The 22,717-nt window shown below is 32.8% G+C and overlaps 1 protein-coding gene and 1 pseudogene across 1 annotated transcript in view; both read right to left on the bottom strand.

Moving 5' to 3' along the window:
- Nucleotides 1-2,898: 2,898 nt before the first annotated feature.
- Nucleotides 2,899-22,717, bottom strand: part of EIF3E (eukaryotic translation initiation factor 3 subunit E) — a 44,992-nt gene continuing 25,173 nt past the window's right edge. The window contains exons 8-13 of the mRNA XM_006916612.3: nucleotides 20,402-20,528; nucleotides 19,497-19,598; nucleotides 18,047-18,156; nucleotides 4,517-4,619; nucleotides 4,089-4,223; nucleotides 2,899-3,089 (exon numbers count right to left, since the gene is read on the bottom strand). Of these exons, the coding sequence (XP_006916674.1) occupies nucleotides 3,051-3,089; nucleotides 4,089-4,223; nucleotides 4,517-4,619; nucleotides 18,047-18,156; nucleotides 19,497-19,598; nucleotides 20,402-20,528 (616 nt within the window). The 3' untranslated portion in view covers nucleotides 2,899-3,050. The remainder of the gene's footprint in view (nucleotides 3,090-4,088; nucleotides 4,224-4,516; nucleotides 4,620-18,046; nucleotides 18,157-19,496; nucleotides 19,599-20,401; nucleotides 20,529-22,717) is intronic.
- LOC112483724 lies at nucleotides 22,210-22,328 on the bottom strand (annotated as a pseudogene).

The following is a 22,717-nucleotide window of genomic DNA, read 5'->3' as shown; positions in this document are numbered from 1 at the left end:
TGGGAGTTTGATTTTTTTTTCCCTTGGATGCAATATCTTCCTACTTTAATTGTATTTTCTGCACATTTAATCATTTCCTTTTTCATTTTCTTTGTGCTTCTCAGAGGAAATTAAAGGTACATGTATAAAAGCTCCCCTGCGTAGTCTAGTGCACATATGTGTGGGATTAAATTGGATATAACAAATAGTTTATAAAATATTGTACGTCCAAACTCCCATCTTGACATTGCAGTACCAAAAATCAATCTAAACACATCAAAATATATTTAATGTGTGTATATATATATATATATATGTACATATATATTTGTATGTATATAGATATATGGCAGATAGGAGGCATATAATCTTGTATACCTCATATTTTAAAAAGCATAAACGCAAATGCTTATGAATGCAGGGAAACTTAAAAAAGGACACCTCTTCACCGTTTTCATAAACTCTTATTCTTCGATATAGTCCCAGTGCCAGTGCCTGTAAAAGCTGCTGACATATAGGAGGGTCTCACTATCTATTAAATGGACACAAAGAGCACAAAGAAAGATATTCAACCAGTACACAGTTTGTGCTCAACATCTTACTGGGACGGTTTACCTGTTATCAAACCTAAAGGTTAAATCCAGAACCAAGTAATTTGTTTTTATGCAAATTTCAAAATGCATCTTAGTGTTGTACAAATGTTTGGCGATGTATAAAAATAGTCAGTTGTATTTTTTTCCTGATATTAGTAGTCCACAGTGGCATTCTCTCTCAAGTTTAAAGGGTAACAATATTTGAAAAGCAAAAAGTGTTAAAAAAAAGTGAATAATTATGCATATAATAGATAAAGAGCATAAATAAAAAAAAAAATCAGGTTGTTTTCATCAAAGTTTTCTATGTTACAACAGGTTTTATTGTAGGGCCACTATAGTGATTATACTGGTAGAAAAAAATATAATACTCTTTGCTCTCATTTGAAGATAATGGTGCCAAGAGACTGGAATAATTTTGTGGCTCAAGATCCTCATTTACAGCTTACTAAACATATATCCCTTAACCCTAAATTTGTAAATTTAGACTGGAAGGATTCATAAGGCAATAATGATGTAAGGAGGGGCAGTATGATATAAAAAGCCTGTTTCAAATGCCTTGCTTTAACACCTACTAGATAGATATGACCTTGAGTAATCATCTACATTTCCTCATCATTAATATACAAATGTTAGAACCAAAATTTCAGTGTTTCTAGGCATTAGTGAGGTACTCATATGTTTAATTCCTTTCCTTCTCCTTAGGGTTGTTTGGAGATACAGATGTGAAAATGCCTAACACAGAGTAAATGTTCAACATTAGCTTTTTCTTTTTCTTCCCTGTGGTTTGTATTAGTCCACTAAGGCACATTAAATAACTGTTAGACTTGCTTTTAACTGATGGCTATGTAATCACCTAGAAATCTTTGCTACTAATGTGGCTTGGCTGAGCTACAGTCTTAAGATAAAAATTGAAGATTAATGATGCCTCTAAATATATTTTGCCCTTAGGTCACTGGTGAAGAAAGAAACAGGCATTTTAACATCCATCCCATTTCTACATAGCTTGAGTAATGCATGCAATTTTATATAGTTTTATGTAACTATAGCTCTATTTCTCATAGGTCTATATTTGCGATTTACGGAATTAGCTCCTACAAATGAATTGAGGAAGGTCTATTTCTATGTACTGATGTCACTTTTTGGTACTTTATGAACCTCGACCATTTTGTACTACAAATGATCCTTAAAATGTGGCATTTTCACATTGGTTATTAATGAATAAAAAATTAGCAGTTGGCTTACCCTGACCACTAACGTTCCTCCTAACTTCAGCACCTTTGGGCTACAACTAGTTTAGAACTAATAATACTGCAAACGAGGGGTCTGAAACCACAGCCCATAGGCCAAACCTGGCCCGTATTTTCTAAACTTAACTAAATGTAAAGGGTAGCCTGATCAGACAGCAAATAAAAGAAAAATATGAATATATCTGTTATGTCTGTACCATGCCTTAGAAGCAGAAACAGAAATTTCTACTATTGGACTGGGTTTTAGTTCAACAGGCAAAGAAAAAAATCAAACCACTTCCTTGTAAAAGAAACTCAATCAGGGCTTTACATTCTTAAATGTCTTGGGTATCCAGTAAAGCGTGTTTGTGTGTGTTGGGAGTATATTTAAATATTCAAGGAGGCATTTATAAAATTCAACTTATTCCTATTTAATAGTCTCTGTAGCTGACTAGTGAGTGACTAAGGATTTACTTTAAGAAATTAAGAAACAGCATCTTTCTTTGTAATAGCCCCAAACTGGACACAACCAAAATACTATTCAATAGGTACAAGGTTAAACAAGGTGGTACATCAATACTATCGAATACAACTTAGCAACAAAAAGGAACAAATTACTGATATTTTTCTTACAACTTAGATCTTAAGGGCATTATGGTGAGTAAAAAAAAGCTAATCTTAAAAGGCCACATATTATATAATTCCTATAACATTCTCATAATGACAAAATTATAGAGATGGAGAATAGTTTAGTGGTTGCCAGGGGTTAGAGCTGGTGGGGGTGGTGGGGGGTAGGTGTGACTACAAAAGGGTAGCATGAGGAAAATATCTGTGATGACAGTTCTGTATCTTGATTGCAGTGGTTACACAACCCTACACATGTGATAAAATGGCATAAAGCTGTTCATACATGTTGTATCAATGACAATATCCTGGTTTTGATATTGCACTATAGTAACATAAGATGAAAAAATTAAGAGAAACTACGTTTAGGTTACATGGGACTTCTCTATACTCTTTTTGCAACTTCCTATGAATCTATAATTATTCCAAAATAAAAAGTGGGGGGGGGAACCCACATATTTGTATACACAAGGAAGTTCATAAGATAATGAAACACAGCCAATTTTATTCAAATTCTCCAAAATTTACTCAATATGTTAATTGTTTCTAAAATGTATGTCACCCTTTATATAATGGTTTTATTATTTCATTTTCTTTTATAGTTTTTTCATCTTTTCTTTATAGTTCTTCAGTAGAAGCCAGAGTCCTGAGTTGCCCAGTTAGGAGCCTAAAATACACAGAGAGACAGGGTGAAAAGAAAGTATCTTCTGAAAAACCTTAGAACAAACTAATACTAGCATTTCCTTTCAGCACTACTCCTGTCAAATCATTTTCTAAGATTTTAACAGTTTCTATAATTACTAAATGTCAGGTGTCTCACCTAGAACAAAATACATTAAAATACTATCTGATACAGTTTTTGACCAATTATAAAGTATAACAATGACAATATCACCAATATTGTAACAAAAATCAATGCAAATTGATCTTAAAGCATACAAAAAAACCTCACTATATAGAAGTTATTTTTTAGGCCCAGTTATTCTAGAGTTGGTTCAAATAGGCATTGACAATAATTTCCTAATTCCTTCTTCTCTTTTAAAACTGAAAGACTATTCTAAGGCTACAAACCTGTTGCTAAAACTTCAAATCAAACAAGGTTCTTGAATATTCCACAATATTCCACAACTGCTTCTTAAAAACTTCCTATCCTCTAGTTACACATAAACATAATGGCTAAAAGGCATTTAAGGTGGTTTGAGATTCTAAAATACAAAGCCATTCAAGTTCTTTTAATATTAAATATGTAGGATCTCTATTAAAAAAGGGAATATATTTTTTGACATAGTTAAATATGAATATCAGAATACAAATTTCAAGCACTTGATAGAGGTCTACAGATGTAAGTTATAAGCAATAGCAAAATGATGTGTCGAAAACCCTGAGGATTTAAGTTAATGAAATCCATAGGAAGAATAAGAGGAAAAGAAAAATAGTTATAATTAACTAGGAACACTTAATTTTTTTCAGTTTCCTTAATTAATACATATAATACATCTAAGAAAAATTCTTGTAGTTTAGTAATTTCTTAAACAAATGTTTCTACCCTTGACAAACAGAAATACAAAATAAGAAACTGATATTATGTTCTCAAATTAAGTCAATATAACAGTTATGTTACTTTATCACTAAAACCCATACAGAATAGAAAATGTGTGATTCTTACCTCCGACCTACTATTCTGATTAAGTTTCTTCTCAATATTCATGGCCAACATCTGGCTTCTAAATGAAAGGCTTTTGGTCTTTTCTATCACTTGCTGGTAGGGTGAGACTGCATTGTTACCCATAACCACATGACCCTGAAATGAGAGAGAGGGGAACTGATCTTGTACTGTTAATGACTAAGTTTCCCAGGTAAGTCACAAGCAGGACATCGCACCACCACATAACTGCTGCAATCACATATTTTTATGCACTCCAAAGAGATAACATTCATCCAGCAAAAAATAGGAGGATGCTATTGCCTTCAAAGAGCTATTACATTAAAACAAATTCTTAATAGAATAAAATACCCTAATAAAAATTCTCCCCCAAAGCATAAAATAATCAGCAACTTATGTCTAGCATGTGGGACAGCTAACAGAATACTCACTAGTTTAGAATCAATCTTGGCATCCAGTCGTGCATTTCTAATCAAATTTACAATCCACCTTTCAGCTTCTTCTGGAGTCATGTTCAGTTTATCTGCTAACATGCTAATGAAAAAAGTAAAAATGACATTAACCGAGTCTAAAAACTTAGTTTTAAGTAGATAGTCTTTGACCTACACTCCGCACAGAGACTTTTAGGTATTTATGGGTCACCTTCTCTTAAGTACTATGAGTCTTAATAGATGCTTTTTTATGTTTGTGCTATTATCCATGTACATGACTATCCCATTTCACCAAACAGACTGTAAGATCCTTGAGAGCAAGGCACTATATTCTGCATTTAGAGAAATCCTTCTAGCTTCTAGAAAAGTATCTTACACTAAACAGGTGACTCAACTAGTAATGATCTAAGAGAGAAAGTGTTTTATAATGTGTAATGATTATTCAAATTAAACTTAATATACAAGGAGCATCAGTGATAATTATAATGAAAAACATAACTAAAACTCAGGGCTGCTGTGCATGTTTATGTTGTAAACTCTGAGGGCACTCCCTGGAATTGTACATTATATAACCTAAAAGGTCACTACATTTAAGAGACAACAGGCATGTACATGCGTGCACACACACATGCACCATGGGAGGGAAGGAAGGATGAAGGGAGGGAGGGAGGTGAGAGACACCAAGACCCTGATCTACAATCTCTGATATCAATCAAATTATGATCAAGTTGAAACAGAGGCCATTGAAGGGCTTAATTTAATAAGTCTAAAGGCAAGCCCCAGCCCTTTTAATAGGTAAGTCAGTCAGTCAGCTGATGAAAAAGTATCTATGTTTGCATAGATAGTATTTAACAGTATATAGTATACATATATATACATATATGGGTGTTTACAAACATCTTTTCACCTGTCTTCACTGAAGATATTGTACACTTGCCAGGCCTTCTAATATTATTATCACTGGTTTGATGAAAAGAACTAGAATATCAAAAACAAAATCATTCCTTAGAATATTATAAACTAAAATTTCCAATCTGATAGCATTCCCAATTTTAAAATATAAATATTCACAACATTGATACTTATGTAATTATGTAATTCCAGAGTTCTCAATCCAAATGTAACCAACCTATTTAATAAAAATATCTTATGGGACTAATACTATCTGTGCTATCCCTATAAATTTTTTGAAAAAGAGCTAATAAAATTTCATTCAAAATGTCAAAATTAAGTTAGGTTATTAATAAAATATTACAAACTAAATTTATAAAGACATACTCATTTAAAATCTGTCCTTAGAATATGCTTGGAGTTAAAAACATTATGGTAAGTATGAGCCAACTCAACTATAAAATTCCCTGGATTTAGGCATCAAAATTTTGTTTTCTGTTTTTATGACCAATTTTGCTGCAACTGCACATTCTCAGTAAACATAAAGAATAATTAATCCATGACTATTACTTCGATTTCATGAACAGATTTCATTTTATTCTCTTTACCGCTGTTTTCTAACTGAACCTTATTTTATTTAAGCTACTAAAGACAGCGAAGTGCATCATTTTACTTAAATAAGCAGGCGGTTTTTTTGGACCAGGAAAAATTCCTAACCCTATTGTTTCCTGTGGCTTCCCAATAAACTCCTTGTGTTTCCTACTGGTGTTTGACTTTAGAGGTGTGAATTCCATTCTTTTGTACTGCTCAGGTAAACCAATATCTGATACTTTTACCTGAAGCTGCTACTCTAAAAGAACAATTTTCTAAAACATACTTATTATTTTATCACCTCCTATAGTAATTTATCTTTTGTATGCCTCCCGCATCCTCCAAAATACAACTCTTTAAAGTAAGGCCAAGGCCATTTTACTCTGAAAAGCACAAATGAAACAATTTACACTAAATATATTAAAACTCCAATCTCCAAAATCTCTACAGGCTGCTTTTAAAAAGCAGAAACATTATTCCCAGTAAGTCACTAATTATGTGTAGTAAGCATCATGAAGATTTTTTAAAATTTATAATGTAAAACCTGATTACGAAGGCTGTTTAAGTAACTAATATTATAATGAATATTCAGTCTTGAAGCCTAGATTACTGGATTCCTCTTCTTGCTATCTATATCCAATTGAGAAGTCTTATCAATTATCTCTTTAACCATTATGTCTTACCTAAGGTCCTTACCAATCTACTCTCATTTCAAACTCTCCTCTCCACCAGCCATACTATACCTCTAGGTTCATCAGTTAAACATGTCTTGTTTTTTAACTATTTCAGGGCCTTTGCACACGTTGTGCCTTCTGCCTTCATCCGCCTTTCTTCATTTAGCTTTGTTACATGGGTTTCAGCTAAAACACCATCCCTTAAGCCTTATAAGACCTCTCTCAACTGTGACAGATCTGTCTGATGCTTTCATGGCCCCTTACTTTTTTTTTTTTAATAGCATTCGTAACAGCTGTTGTTGTTTTTGTTGAATATCTGCTTTCATGATAGACTGCATATGTAACCCAAGAGCATGCACCATAGCTTCCTTGTCCACTGCAATATATCCCATAATTAGGACAATGCCCAGTACACAGAAGGCAATTAAATTTACTCCTAGGTTCCTACCCTAATCGCTACCCTAGTTCAGACTCCATTACTATTTACTAGTTTTCCAAGTAATCTACCTCTTGAGTATCTCCTTAATCTATTTTACATAGTTGAAAGGTTAGTCCTAAAACCCAACTAATCAGTTTATTCCTATGTTCCTTTCAAAACTTTGACTGGATTCAAAACTTCTACCAAAACAATAAAATTCTAAATTTTATGTTTCTCATTCATGTTTTTCTACAATCTAGCTACAATCTAACTTTCCACAACCTCTGATTATTCTCTCTCATGAATACTACATGCCACCCAATCCAAATCATTTCTCTTCCTTCCCTGTCATTCATTCAACAAAATATCAACTGTGTTAGATGCTACGCTGGTGACAAAATAGTCTGTTCTCCGCCTTTATAAAGTTTAAGCAGAGGGTCAGAGTAGAAGACAATCATCTAATCCCCAAAATACATATAAACTATTTTAAGTGTAATGATAAAAAAAGTGGAAGAAGTTATGGGAGATGCAGAGGGTTTACCGGTTCTAGTCTGGAGGTTTAGTGACAACTTATCTAAGAAAATATTTATGGTCAGCTTTTAAGATAAAAGAAAGAAAATTCTATTCTAACTCCACCTAGAATTCTTCATCCCTACCCTTTCTTTACACTCATAGTCTAAATTTCATATTCCAATATGGCTGGGGCAATTTGTCAACATGTATCAAGGCCCATAAACGTCTGCATGCTCTGACCCAGAATCCCGCTTTGGGAATTCAGTGGTTTGCATTGTGCTTGTTGATCCTTTACTTATTAAATCAAGTCAGAGAAAAACTTGAAATAAGGTCCAATAAGTATGAATAAATTATTGATGGCATCTCAGGTTATCTAGGCTATCAATCACTCTGAGAATGAATTAAAGCAGGGGTTCCTAGTCCTCTGGCCGTGGCCTGTTAGGAACTGGGCCACACAAGAGAAGGTTAGTGAACGAAGCTTCATCTCTATTTGCAGCTGCTAGGATCATCGCCTCAGCTCCACCTCAGATCATCAGGCATTAGATTCTCATAGGAGCACTGGTCTCTGGTGCCAAAAAGGTTTGGGCTCACTGAATTAAAGAAACATGACAATAGTGCAGTTTCTTTTAAGTAACAGAAAAATATACACAGTAAAAGAAATTAATAAAAAAAAAAATCCTCAACTGTTCTTCCATTCTAATGATTTTATGCAAAAATAGTAAAGATTAGAAAATAAAAATGTAATATCTTATTAAAACTGAAAAAATGAAGTTGCCATAAGCTATTCTACACCATGCTTACCTTGCGTTATTTAAAATAATTGTTTATTAATAAGCTAAAATATAAAATGTATCAAAATGCAGAATTTCTGAAAAAATATCTGATTCAATCTAGATTTTAAACACAAAAATAATTTCCAGATTATTCAGATTACACTAAAAATATCAACCTTGTCTGTAGGCAGTATAAAGTAGATATTGAAATATTTTTGTAATCCCTTATACATATCTTTTAGTTGACTAGCTCTCCTGCTCAAATGACACATTATAGTGAATATATGTTAAATAAGAAATACATATTGAACCACAAAAGACCCCGAAAAACCAAAGCAATCTTGAGAAAGACGAACAAACCTGGAGGCATCAGGCTTTGTGATTTCAAACTACATTAAAAGCTATAGTAATCAAACTACTTTTGGCATTAAAAACAGACACAATGGAACAGAATACAGAGCTTCTGCAAAGTAAAGGAAACTATCTGCAAAATGAAAAGGCAACCTACCAAATGGGAGAAAATATTGTAAACCATATAACTATCCGAAATATATTCAGATATATAATATATCCGAAATTTATAAGGGACTCATATAACTCAACAGTATTTTTCCAAAGACATAAGAGACTGGCCAACAGGTACATGAAAAGGTGCTCAATATCATTAATCATCAAAGAAATACAAATCAAAACTACAATAAGATATCACCTTATACCTGTTAGAATGGCCATTATCAAAAAGTCAAGAAATAACAAGAGTGCGCAAGAAAGTGGACAAAAGAGAACGCTTGTATATGGTTGGTGGCAATATAAATTGTGCAACTAGTATGGAAAACAGCATGGAGGCTCCTCAAACAATTAAAAATTGAACTACCATATGATCCAGCAATTCTGTTCTGGACATTTATCCAAAGGAAACAAAATCACTAACTCAAAAAGATATATGCACAACTATGTTTGCTGCAGTATTATTTACAATTATAGCCAAAACATGGAAGCAACCTAAATACCCATAGGTGGATGAATAGATAAAGAAAATGAGACACAAACGCACACATGAATATCATTCAGCCACAAAAAAGAATGAAATCTTTCCATTTGGGACAACATGGACAGATCTTGAGGGCATTATGTTATGTGAAATAAGTCAGATAGGGAAAAAAAATTACTGTATGATCATACTTATATGTGTAATCTAAAACAAACAAACAAACAATCAAAACCAAGCTCAAAGATACACAGAATGGATGGTGGTTGCCATAGGCAATGTTTGAGGACTAGAGGAAATGGGAGAAAGGAGTCAAAAGGTACAAGCTTTCAGTTATAAAATAAACAAGCCTTGGAATATAATGTACAACATGATGACTATAGTAAATAATATTGTACTGTATATTTTAAAGTTGCCAAGAGAGTATATCTTAAAAGTTCTCATTAGAAGGAAAAAAAATTGTTAACTGTGTGGTGATAGATGTTAACTACTTATTATATGTACAAATATTGAATCATGTACACATGCAGCTAATACAATGTTGTATGTCAATTATCTCAATAAAAAAACTAAAATAAAAATTATCCTTAAAATCCTTTAAAAATTAAGAACTATTGCAATATTGCATACATAAAATAAAAAGTTGGAAAAAAGACGCTGAGAAAATCTCAGAATGTAAAGCAAAAAAACAAAAAGATGAAAAATAGGAGAAAAAAATATTAGAAGCCTGGTCCAGGAGGTCCAATACTCAAATAGGAATTCTAGAAAGAACAAAGAGTGAATGTAAAAGAGAAGAAACCATTACAGAACTAATTCAAGAAAACTTCCCAGAACTGAGAGCATGCGTTTCCAAACTAAAAGAGTCCAGTACGAAAAATTAAAATAGAGCTATACTACAGCATATCACTGTAAAATTTCAGAGCAATGGGACAAATTAAAAAAAAAAAAAAAAATTCCTCCACATTTCTAGAGAGGACCCATATAAAGGATCAGAGATAAAAATGGCTTCTGACTTCTCTAACAGGAAGCAAGAAAGCAATAAAACAGTATCTTCAAAATTCTGGAATAGTTTTCAAACCAGAGAACCACGCTTTGCAATACATTATTGAAGTATTAGAGTAAAATAAGACAATTTTAGATGTGAAAAAAATTTACCTCCAAAGCACCGTTCCCTATAAAGTTACTGAAGGATATGCTTTGCCAAAATATGATAGTAAACCAAGAAAAAAAAAGGTATATTGTCCAGGAAACTGGAGCTCTATAGCAGGACACGAGCTAAGGTAAGGGGACTCCCCAGGACAAATAAATGACAGAGGGGGACAAATACGTATCAGACAGAGAGATCAACGAGTCTAGATTTTTTTCCAGGAAGATAAAACTGATAAAACAATCTTGAGAAGAAATTTATAAACTGGCAGAGTTTGAAGTGGAATTAATGATAAAAATATTAAGAAAAAATGAGGACAAAAGTGGTGATTATCAATTCCAGGGCAAATAAACACTGAATACTAAAACACTCTACAAATCTACCTTATTTCAAACAATCTAGTGCTGACTCAAAAATCAAAAGACAATTATAATAGATTAAAGAGTGCAGAAAAGTCCCATATACAAATGAGAATTCATAATGTGATATTGGTGGCATTTCAAAACAGTGGGGGAAAAGAGTTTTTCAATATATCATGTTGCCTAGCTATTTAGGGGGGAAAAAGTAGATGTCTTCCTTACTCTCTATTCCCAAAATAAAACCTAGATGGATTTCCAGAGAAGAAATAAAGCTATAAAAGTCTTAGAAGAAAACACAGGTAAAAAATATATAAACCTACTGTGAGAAAAAACTTTGAAATACAACAATTCAGTACCATAAAGGAAAAGATGAATAACTTTGACTACATAATTATGTAAATCATTCCCTCCAGGGGAAAAAATACATAGAATCCTAAGTATTATTTCAAAAGACATAGTAAAAGTAATTATTACACCCTCAGTACAATTTCATTAAGCATGTTCATACCAATAGCACACAAGTTACTTGTTTCTGGGCAGTAATTAAGACCAGTGGTTCCACTTAAGAACATAAGACATATAAATCTAAATCTAGAGAAACAGGGTTTTACCTTTTTACCAATTCTAGGTTGATTTTCTATTCGAGTTTCAAAGACTCATCTTTTAAATAGTCTCTCTCCCACAGCCCCAGCCCCAGCCCCAGCCCCAGCCCTAACATATCTGGGGTCTAGCATTTCACATGCTTATTAATTACATCTTTAAATAACCTGGCTTTTCAAGTTTTACTTGATAAACACGATGTACTTCAAATACTATTGACAGCATAAAGCTCTGGGAACTTCTGGCCTGCTTTTCACGGAATACTGTGGCCAACTATTTAGCATATCCAAAGTGCTTCAGTCTTTTATAAGGATATGCTATGACAACTAATTAAAGAATAAGTGCTAAGTGTAAACTGTGTTTAACTGTAAGATTAGGAGAAAAAAAGAGAAAATTGAGAAATGAAAACTGCTATGTGTGAAAACTTAAAATTCTCATTGAATTTTCTATAATCTCATTAGTCAAAAGAAAGAGTAAATTACTTTATAGTTAACAAAGTTAATAATGGCTTTTGAAACTACTTTATCTCCATCTGGAAATGCACTTTTCTATCTCTCTAATATCAGGAAGTATAATTATGAATATAAATTATGTGGTAATAAGTATTTCAAGAAAAATACTAAGGTCTAAATGTTAATAAAATAAGCAAAGTAGAATAAAAATGTCTTCATTTTATAACTTAAATGCAAGAGCAGTTGGCAAATCCCTTCTTTTGTGAAAAGCCAAAACTAACCCCCTATAGAGGAATTATATTAATGTATGCTCCAACATGTTTATCATACATATTCAAAATATTACTTCCATACTTTGTTTTTATCTACAATTGAAAACTGGTCCAAGAATTATTCTAGAACAGCTTTTAAATTTCAGACACACACCATATCTGATAAACTATTCAGCTATACTAAATTAAATCCCACCACAGTAATCTTTTTTGACATGTGTTGCATATTTTATGGTAAACAGATTCGTAACTTATCCTACAAATCTATAGGGTTGTATATACACTGATAAAAACATTCTTAATATGCATTTTTATGAAGATATGACTATCACATGTGCTTACAGCCATTTAGTCAAGAAACCTATCAACAGAGAATGTTCCAAATAACAAATGAAAAGAGTTGTTTAATAAACAATCTTGGATTTTATAATACTATTCTACTCAGCATTTGAAATATGTCCACTGGGGGAAAGAAAGGAAGCCAGAGACAAATCCTTCCCCTTCCCTCTGCAAAGGCTGATCGAATATCAAATAACTTTAATTAGAGGCAGAGATAGGCCAGCATAAACTAGTGAATGGAGTAATTTGTCATAATTAGTAAACAGTGGAAATGAGTCTGTTTGGGGCTTAAAGAAAGTCCATTTAGAGAGTTATCAGAGTTCACTGAACCTTCAATCCAGATTACTTCTCTGGTTCTCCAATATACAAATTATGTCCATGTTATTCTAATTACTCTGTATTTTTCTCAAAACATCCACCATAATTTGTAACTATCTTTAATATCTGTTTCTTCTATCTTTTAAGCTTCTAGGGTGTGCTCCTTCCTTTCTACCCAGTGTCTGGCCAGAAGAGTTGTTCATTCACATCTGTAATATTTTCTTTTTTGAACAACTATACTAGTTATACTGCTATTAACTAATTATATCATAATCATAACACATATTGTATTTATCCTCTTCAGAGAGTTGAACACTACATTTTAAAAAGGTTTTGCACATTCTTGAAATGACAAAATTATAGAAATGGAGAATAGATGAGTGGTTGCCAGGTGTTAAGGAGAGGTGGGGGAGGGGCAGTGGGTATAAAAGAGCAACTCAAGGGATCCTTGAGGTTGACAGTAATGTATCAATGTCAATATCCTAGTTGTGATATTGTTTTGCAAGATGCTACCATTGGGGGAGACTGCATAAAGGGTATCTCTTTATTATTTCTTACAACTGCTTGTGAATCTAATCATCTCGAAATAAAAAGCAAAAAAGAGAAAAAAGAAAAAAAAAAAAAAAGATTTGCATCAGAATTACTTATAGGAGCTTTAAAAAATACAGATGCCAAGATTTTCCTGCCAGAGAACGTTTTAGTTTTTAGGGGATGGGCTCAGTCAACATTATTTTTCCTTATTTCTTTTTAAAGCTTCCCCCTTGATTCTAACATGCAGTTAGGCCTACACATCACTAATTTAGAGCAATGATTCCCCAAGGCTGATTGCAAAAGAATCACCTAGGAAGGTTTAAATGCAGATTCTCAAGCCTTGATACCAGAGATTCTGATTCAGAAGGTATGGGTGATGCCAGAAAATCTATTCATTTTGTTTAAGTTGTTGTTTTTAAGTTTTTCAGATGATTTTTCTGTAGAGCTAGGTTTAAAAACCTCTGAATTAGAGAACAACAGTTTTTCTACATATTGTTTAAAGGTAAACATTAGCTCTATTGATCATTATCTTAGAGTCTGAATTAAGATGTTTAACTGTATTTATAAAAGCCCAACTTACATGCTTAATATTTTCAGTCATATTCCTAACCTTTTAAAAACATTTAGAAGCTTACTCCCTGAACTAAGTCTCACTGAATGCTCCCCTCAAGAATGTTCCCCTTCTTTAAACTTACAGCCTAAGATTTCATTGCTGCTCTAAGAAGAATATTTCTTTTTTCATATGAAGCTACACTTTCTGCTCACCCCTATATTCTTAATTCATAATATACCAAATCACTGTTCACTCCATTACTCCAGCAAGCTTTAATTATGTGCATAAAAAACTGATGCAGTGGTTCTCAATCCCGCATGTACTTTGGAATAACCATCCTTAACAAACAGCACAGTAGCCCTATTACACATCACGGCATATAGCATACTCAGAAAACCTGATCCAGAAAGCTTGGAGTGGCTTCAGGGACTCTATTTATAAAACAGAACTCTATAGAAATTCTGAGACACAGAGTTAAAACATTGACTTATGGTTTCTACTTTTATCCTCTGGCTCAAGTGACACACTAATGAAAAATTTGTTTACATATGTTATTTCTAAAAATATCTACTGTCACAATGAAAAATAAAGCACTTATAGTGAGGTACAATACAATGAATGTCAGAGAACTATCAGCCTAGGCTCCAGCATTAAACAAGACTTAACCAGCTTAATGTCTGAGCCTTAAATTTCCCAGGTACAAACGAGAAGCTAGAAAATAAAAGGATTGTACTGAATCAGTGTTTTGTAAAACTGTGTTTCCAGAAGTCTTAGGGTTCCATAGAGGTACCTTAGCAGCCGGGAGGGAAGCTAAACAGAGTGAAGTGGCCCTGATTTGATCTGCTTACACATATACAGTTGATCCTTAAACAATGTGGGGTGTTAGCTGTGCCAACCACCCACAGTCCAAAATCTGCATATAACTTTTGACTCCCCCAAAACTAAACTACTAATAGCATACTGTTGATCACAGCCTTACCAATAACATAGTTGATCAACACATATTTGCTATATGTATTATGTAATGTATTCTTAAAGTAAACTAGAGAAAATGTTTTATAAAATATTGCAAATGAAAATAATTCTTACACACATACAACACACACACACGAGTTAAAAAACGTGGTTCTATAACTTAAAACCTAAGCCATATTTAAAGGGTTCAAAAAGCCACATATGGCTATTACCTACTATACCCTGGTTATTCACATTTCTATCACCACAGAACATTCTACTGAAAAGTCCTATTGTCAATGATTCAATAACTGTGTGTTGTCAGATTAGAAGTTCCCTACGATTTCTTCCAGCTCTAAAATTCTTCTCTAATATTTGAAGAAAATCCTTTTAATAAAACATTCCATAGATATCCAAAAATGTTTAAATAACCTAAATAAAAAGGAAATACTATCCCTGGAAGAGAGAAAAGATTTCTGGACTTTAGAAAAGACAACCTACTGAATGGGAGATTATTGCCAATGTTACCTTAGATAAGGGGTTAATATCCAAAATATGTAACGAATTCATACAACTTAAGACCAAAAGAACTCCAAACAATCCAATTAAAAAATGGGCAGAGGACCTAAATAGATATTTCTGTTCAAAGAAGACATATAGATGGCCAAGAGACATTTGAAAAGATGCTCTCAATATCACTAATCATAGAGAAATGCAAATTAAAACCACAATGAGATATCACTTGGCACCTGTCAAAAGCTATCATCAATAAGTCAACAAACAAATGCTGGAGAGGAGGTTGGAGAAAAGGAAACACTAGTGTACTCTTGGTAGGACTGCAAACTGGTACAGCCACTATGGAAAACATTTTGGAGATGGAGGGTCCTCAAAAAATTAAAATTAGAACTACCGTATGATCCAGCAATTCCATTTCTGGGTATTTATCCGGAAAAAAATCCAAAACACTAATTCAAAAAGACATATGCTCCCCTTTGTTCATTGAAGCATTATTTACAATAGCTAAGATATGGAAGCAATCTAAATGTCCACTGACAGATGAATGGATAGAGAAGGTGTGGTACATATACACACTGAAATATTACTCAGCCATAAAAAAAGAAAATCTTACTATCTGTAACCACATGGATGACTGTAGAGGGTATTACGCTAAGAGAAATAAGTCAGACAGAGAAATATCGTATGATCTCACTTATATGTGGAATCTAAAGAACAAAATAAATGAACAAATAAAATAGACTCATAGATACAAAAAACAAATTGGTGGTCACCAGATGGGAGGGGGTTAGGAGGATGGGTGAAAAAGGTGAAGGGATTAAGAAATACAAGTTGGCAGTTATAAAATAGTCACAGGGATGTAAAGTACAGCATAGGGAATATAGTCAATAATATTGTAATAATTATGTATGATGCCAGATGGGTACCAGACTTATTGTGGTAATCACTTCATAAGGTATACAAATACCTAATCACTATGTTGTACCCCTGAAACTAATATAATATAGTGTGTCAACTGTAATTAAAAATAAATTTAAGAAGAAAGTAAAAAGAAAAAAAGAAAAAACTACACTGATGTAAGTTCAAAACTTCTTAGGTAATGATATCATATAAAAGTTTATAGAAGCAGTCCCACTATATTACCTTATTTGAACAGCACATCTCTCTTGAGTAGACAGGACAAATACTCAATCTATTTTACTGGTAAGGATAGTAAAATGAATCCCAAGAAGGAAAATAATAAATACACGGTGCCAGAGTTAGTAAAAAGCTAGAACTGGAACAAACCTTCTTACTCATGGTTACTCAGAAACAAACACCAAAGTGACAAAACATTATCATAGACAAAAATATAAGATCACTAATACAAAGGAAAGAAATTCATTCATTCGACAAGTATTTATTGAGCATCTAAACTGTACGAAGTTAGTATACTAGGTGCTAAAGATATAAAAAGGAGTCGGCTTTCAAAAAAAATAAAAAAATCACAAACAGCAGATTCTAATTAGAAATGAGGAAAATTCCACAAGAGAAACCAAATATTAGCATCCCTCTTTCACAAGCCCAATTTATAAGTCTTAAAAAAAAAAAGCTAGAATTCAGTTATCTATTTATTGTCCACCAGAGTCCCACATATGCTACACCTGTATCTTTATTTCACAATCAACAACATGTTAGTAATTTTCATGTATTCTTTAAGAGAATCAGACTTTTTAAATTATAAGTCCACTAGTTATAGTAAAGTACTAATAAAACTGAAGTCAAGGCTTCAAATCCCATAGGAAAAGCCCCAAGATCATACTATACTTCTAGCTCTGAATAACCACTTCAATGACAACCCACTAAAATTAGGCAAGCAAGTATGGATGCCTTAACAAAAACAAATGGCACAAAAGAAAAACTTTGGTCTACACACAATTCCTAAGAGGCAAACATTAAAGTGGTAAGTTTTCAAGTATTTATGGAGCATTTACTGTTTGACTTCATCTATGGTCAAACGGCACTGGCTATTTTTCAAATTCTAATACATAAAACTAGTTTCTAATAGGTTATGTAAGTTTCACATTTTTTCCCCAATACTTTTCTCACACAACAGAGAAAATTTCAACTAAAATTCACCATAATTTTTCCACGTTTCAACATTTTAGGATGTCATAGGAGTTTACTATATGAGAATTCAAATATATAATCAAATAAAACAAACTCAATTTACTGAAATGATTACCAAATGTGGTCTTTCAACAGTGTTTTCCGATTTACTAAGGGCTAAATCCTTATTTGAACTCCTGTTGAAAACGATTCTAAAACTGGATACTTCTCTTTTCTTCCTACCTAATGGTATAATAGTATTGTTTAAAAAAGTAATTGACAATCATAATATTGCCTTGAAGTTATCATTTTCAAAAATCATGCTGTGCCATTCACAGAAACTAAAGAAGATACTTTTGATTCTGCAGTATCCCAGAATTCAAACATAAGTCAGAATTTTAAATAAATCTCTATTAGACTGTTTCCTTTTCTTCTAAAGCAAAGTGAAATAAAATCCAATGAACTGGAATCTTATTAAATGTAATGTTAAAATAAGTGGAAATCTTCAAGAATATAAAAGTAGAAAATATAAGTCAAATCAAGATGTTCTTACTTAATGCTGATACACTGGTGGATGCGACAAAAAGTCTCAAATATGAAGAGACGAGCATTTTCAATGAAATCCTCAAGACAAGCCACCAAGAAGAAGTCATTCACAAGCACCTATGTGCGTAAAATATAAAAGAAAAAATTAATGGCACTGACAAGCAATTTTAAAAAATCTGACTCAAAAACTTTCTGTATGTCTTACTCACTGTTCCATTCACTAGAATTTTCTCATCTAATATCACACTATATACCACAGCACTTTATAGAACACTATGTTCGAGCCTCTAATAAATTAAATAAGTAAACGAATACTACAAGAAAAGACCTAAAGAACCACAATGCTTCCTTGATCCACTTATGAAGTGAGCAACCTTGGGACAACAGAGCTCTCTATCAGGTCCATTATCCTAAAGAAATGCTCTGTAGATAGCATATCTTTTCCAGCTATTTAAGAATAGTTATGAATGGATTAACGAGATGTATAGTTCCGTGATAGTAAGTAGGCTTGAAAATCTACAAAAGATAAAAATTCAAAGGGTGGCTCCTACTCCACAGACAATATCATAATTAAGACAGGATATTTTAACTTTGAGAATAGCAACCAAGTGCCCCTCTGCTTTACTAGGGCCTACATACTTAGCATAAAAAATGTACACCAATATTTAATAATGCCATATGACATTTAATAATACTGATAATGACTACATGAATACATATTATCACACTGGGTTCTAACTTTAGACTTTGTCCAATGTTTAAAAATCACCTCTGAGGGTATGTTTATATAACTTGCTTTTTCTTAGAGAAGTAAGATCTTGGTCTTTCAACAAACTTGGCCTATTTTTGTGCTAACATTTGGGTTCAAAAATGAAATTGGCAATTAGTAACTTGTAGATTTGGTAATGCACTTAACAGGTAAATTCTTATTTAATTTCTGAAAAATTACATACTAACTTATTAAAAAACCACATAAATCTCTTTCAGTTGCTCTGAAGATACTTTAGTTTCTACCAACCAACAGAAAACATTATAGTTATAAAAATCACACTTTTAGCTTGACTAGTTTATAGCAAACATTAAATATAATCATGTGAAAAATTCTAAAAAATAGGCCCACTTAAAACAAATTGAGAATCACAGTTGTGATATGCAGTTCCAAACAACCTTGCCCATAGATATGAAATAGTTCACATATTTACTCATTCAAGATAAGACACAGAATTATGAGTGTATGTATGAATTTATAATACTTCCAAAGGTTTAACAAACTGTCCTAACAAAAGGGATATACATGGCAACATTAAAAATGTCTTCACCTCTACACATTTCTAAACATTATGTCACTTTACTATTATCATATATTTGATGTAATTAATAAAAAAGATTACAGGATTAAGTCTTACAATATACAAAAATTTAAAAATATTAATTTATAGGTAAATATTCATACTCACAGATTCGCATTCCCTCAGCTTCTTCTGAGCCCCATCAAAGTCAAAGTTGACATATAAACATTCAACAAACTCTGTAATTGGGTCTTTATATGTGTAAGACTCCTGTAAAATTAAGTCAAAGGTCAAATTGGATCTAATTCAACATTGTTTAATAGACTGCCCCTAGAATATCCCAATCTTCCTATTTTATCTTCCCTTACCATTAATTTCTAGCAAATTACCTACTATTATCTTCTCAAAGCAATTGCTTGTATCCTGATTCCAGGCCACACCTTAAGCTTTTAATGCCTTCCAGACCGAGTTCTCTAAATATTCATCCTAAAACCATTACAAAAGCTTTCAGATTCCTCTATTGCTAAAAGTATCCTTTAGTTAATAAATAGTGATGAACTTCCCCAAGTAGAAGGGTATTCATACCCTCCTGAATAAAATTGTCTTTTTGAATTTCATTTATTCTTACATCGAATAAATATTTAGGTTCTTTTTCTAATCTTTAGTTATTGCTGAAAAACTCACTAAAGGTAGGGCTGCAGCTTTTGCACAACTATTGTATTCTATTTAAAAGTCACTACTCTGCAATTATGTAGGAAGTGACCTCCCAACAAACAATTGTAAGCTTCAGATCTCCTTCACTCTTTGCAGTAAGAGACACTAATATACAATGTATATTAGGGATCCACCTAGCAGAGAGCAGTACTCATTCATACCTCATCTCTAACATATCTATAACTCATTCGTACTTCATCTCTAACATATCTATAAAGACAGTAAATGCTCATTTGGGGCATTTGGTCTCTTCTCTCTTCATGTACACTTTCCTTCTATATGTAAACATTTTAAAGAAAAAGTGGTTAAACCTAAAGTTCAGGCATGTTTTAAAAATCAGTACAGATTTTAGTTTTTACCTGTTGAATGACTTTGACCAGATCTTTTAGCACCTGTCGGCGTTTTCGAACATCTTTGTTTGTTATGACTGCTGTAGTCAAATAGCGAAGGATATGTGGACACATTGTCTGAATTGCATTAAGATACCTAAGGTAAAAATATAAAGGCTATTTAATATTAATAACTTGCCCAGTTTTTCTAGACCTACAATCACATGTGATTTAAAGAAAACACTTGAAGAACCCATTAGATTGCACTGTTTCAGTAACCTAAGATTTTGCAAATACTCAAGAATGAATATTCTAAGGGCCATCTACTCCAAGGAAACAAAGAAACAGAAGTACGCCAGCTGGTATTCCCCAACTTGAAGTTCACTAAAGAGGTAAATAATTCCTATTATCATTGTTTAGTAATAGGATTTTGAAAGACCCTTATACACACTATCGGTCTGTTCCAAAAGACTGCTAAACTATGTATGACTTTCAGTCCTTCACTATGAGAACAAATGTGTGAAAACCTATGTGCAAATCACTTAGAAAACCAGGCACTTACACAAATTAAAGAATTCAGGAAGTGAAAGATTGGAAACTATAGAGAGAAAGAAACTATTAAAGTATTACAGAGTTTTGGTTAAATTGGTAGTGCTGAGAATTAGAAAGGAAGGACTAGATGTCAGACAAACATCAACTGGGCCTTGGCTAATATTCAGCAAATCTTGCTATTCTGATGATCTGCAGCTGGCCACCCTATCACTTGGTATTTATCTTGTATTTCTCCTGCTCAAGTTCCCTTAAATAAGTCTCCAATTTTTATCCAATAAGTACCTCAGAGTGCCAGAATCTATGCCAAGCTTGGCAATATTTGTCAATAAAGTCCATTTCTCTTAGCTAAATATTCAAGCTGCAAAGTATCCATCCGGCTCCATCTCCCACCACACTACTTCCTGCTTTCTTCACAGCTCACTCCACATGGATTGCTCTCCTAAACACAAACCTCTGAAGCCTAAGTTCTAGCCATCTTCCAAGGTCCAGCTCAGATACCTTATCTTCCAAGTGGTCCCAGACTGTATTAACACATCTTTGTATTTTATTATATTGTAGGTTCCCGATAAATTGTTTGAATTCTTTAGAGAACCCTAGACTCTGACAATAACTTAATACCTAGTCCCACTGAAATCCCCTTTAAACAAGGCAAGGTATAAAAAGAATCAAAGTCATTCAAGAATAAAACAATTTCTAGGAATAGATTAAATAGATCAGCTAAAATTTTCATTACCTAAAAAATTAAGCCTGAAATTTAGGCAGAAACTTTTAAACTGTAATATTTGTTCAGAACCATTATTTGTTTCTATACCCTCTTGCCACATATCTCATGTACAATCTCAAGAAAGCATGACTTTTTCCTAATATCCGTTTTGATGTAGGTAATTTTAGCAGGCATTTATGGAACTCATTTATAAATTTATCCATATAAGCTAAAAATTTAATTTATTGTATATAATGTTAAACATTTATGTTTACTTATCTTCACTTTATATCATTGAACCACGTGTATCTTCATTATTTCTCTGGAGAATGATTTCTTTGGGAAACCACCTCTCCCTTTCTGTGAGTATATGGCAGGGGTTGGCAAAATTTATGTAAAAGCCTGATAATGAACATTCTAGGGTTTGCAGGCCAAGAGAATATTATGCACTTTTATAAAAAGGAAACAAATTTCCAAAATATTTTATTGACAAACTCAAAATTATAATAGCTGAGTATAAAAATTTGTTATACATGTCCACTAATGAGAAAATAAAATTTCCTTATTATTTATTTTTTTTTAATGCCTACAGCACCTGGTCTTCCTAGGTGGTCTCCCACCCAAGTACTAACCAGGTCCAACACTGCGTAGCTTCCGAGATCAGACGGGATCGGGCTTGTTCAGGGTGGCATGGCTGTAGTCCTTATTTTCCTTATTGGAGATAACTGGGTTCAAAAGTTAGAGACCTCTATCATTAAAATTTATGGCAAATGTTTACCTATTAATGATGATATGTAATGAGATTTTACATATTTAATCTTTAAAAACGTTTATCGTACACATTGATTGGTACCACCAAATACCGATATCGATTGACAAGCATATGATTTTAATTTAGCATATGTGTCACTGGGAAAGCATTTATATAATCCTGTTAAATTCTTCTTTTGATATTGCCTTTTAGCATATTATTACATTGCAGATGAATCACTTCCAATTCAACTGCACAGTTAAATTAATTTTGAAATATGGAAATTGCTGTTGTAATTACAATGAGGTCTCAAACTTTCTGGAACTGTAATCTGAGCTCA

This window comes from Pteropus alecto, unplaced genomic scaffold, assembly GCF_000325575.1.
Source record: "Pteropus alecto unplaced genomic scaffold, ASM32557v1 scaffold164, whole genome shotgun sequence".
NCBI classification, from domain to species: domain Eukaryota; kingdom Metazoa; phylum Chordata; class Mammalia; order Chiroptera; family Pteropodidae; genus Pteropus; species Pteropus alecto.
This window is presented reverse-complemented; position numbering and strand designations above follow the sequence as displayed.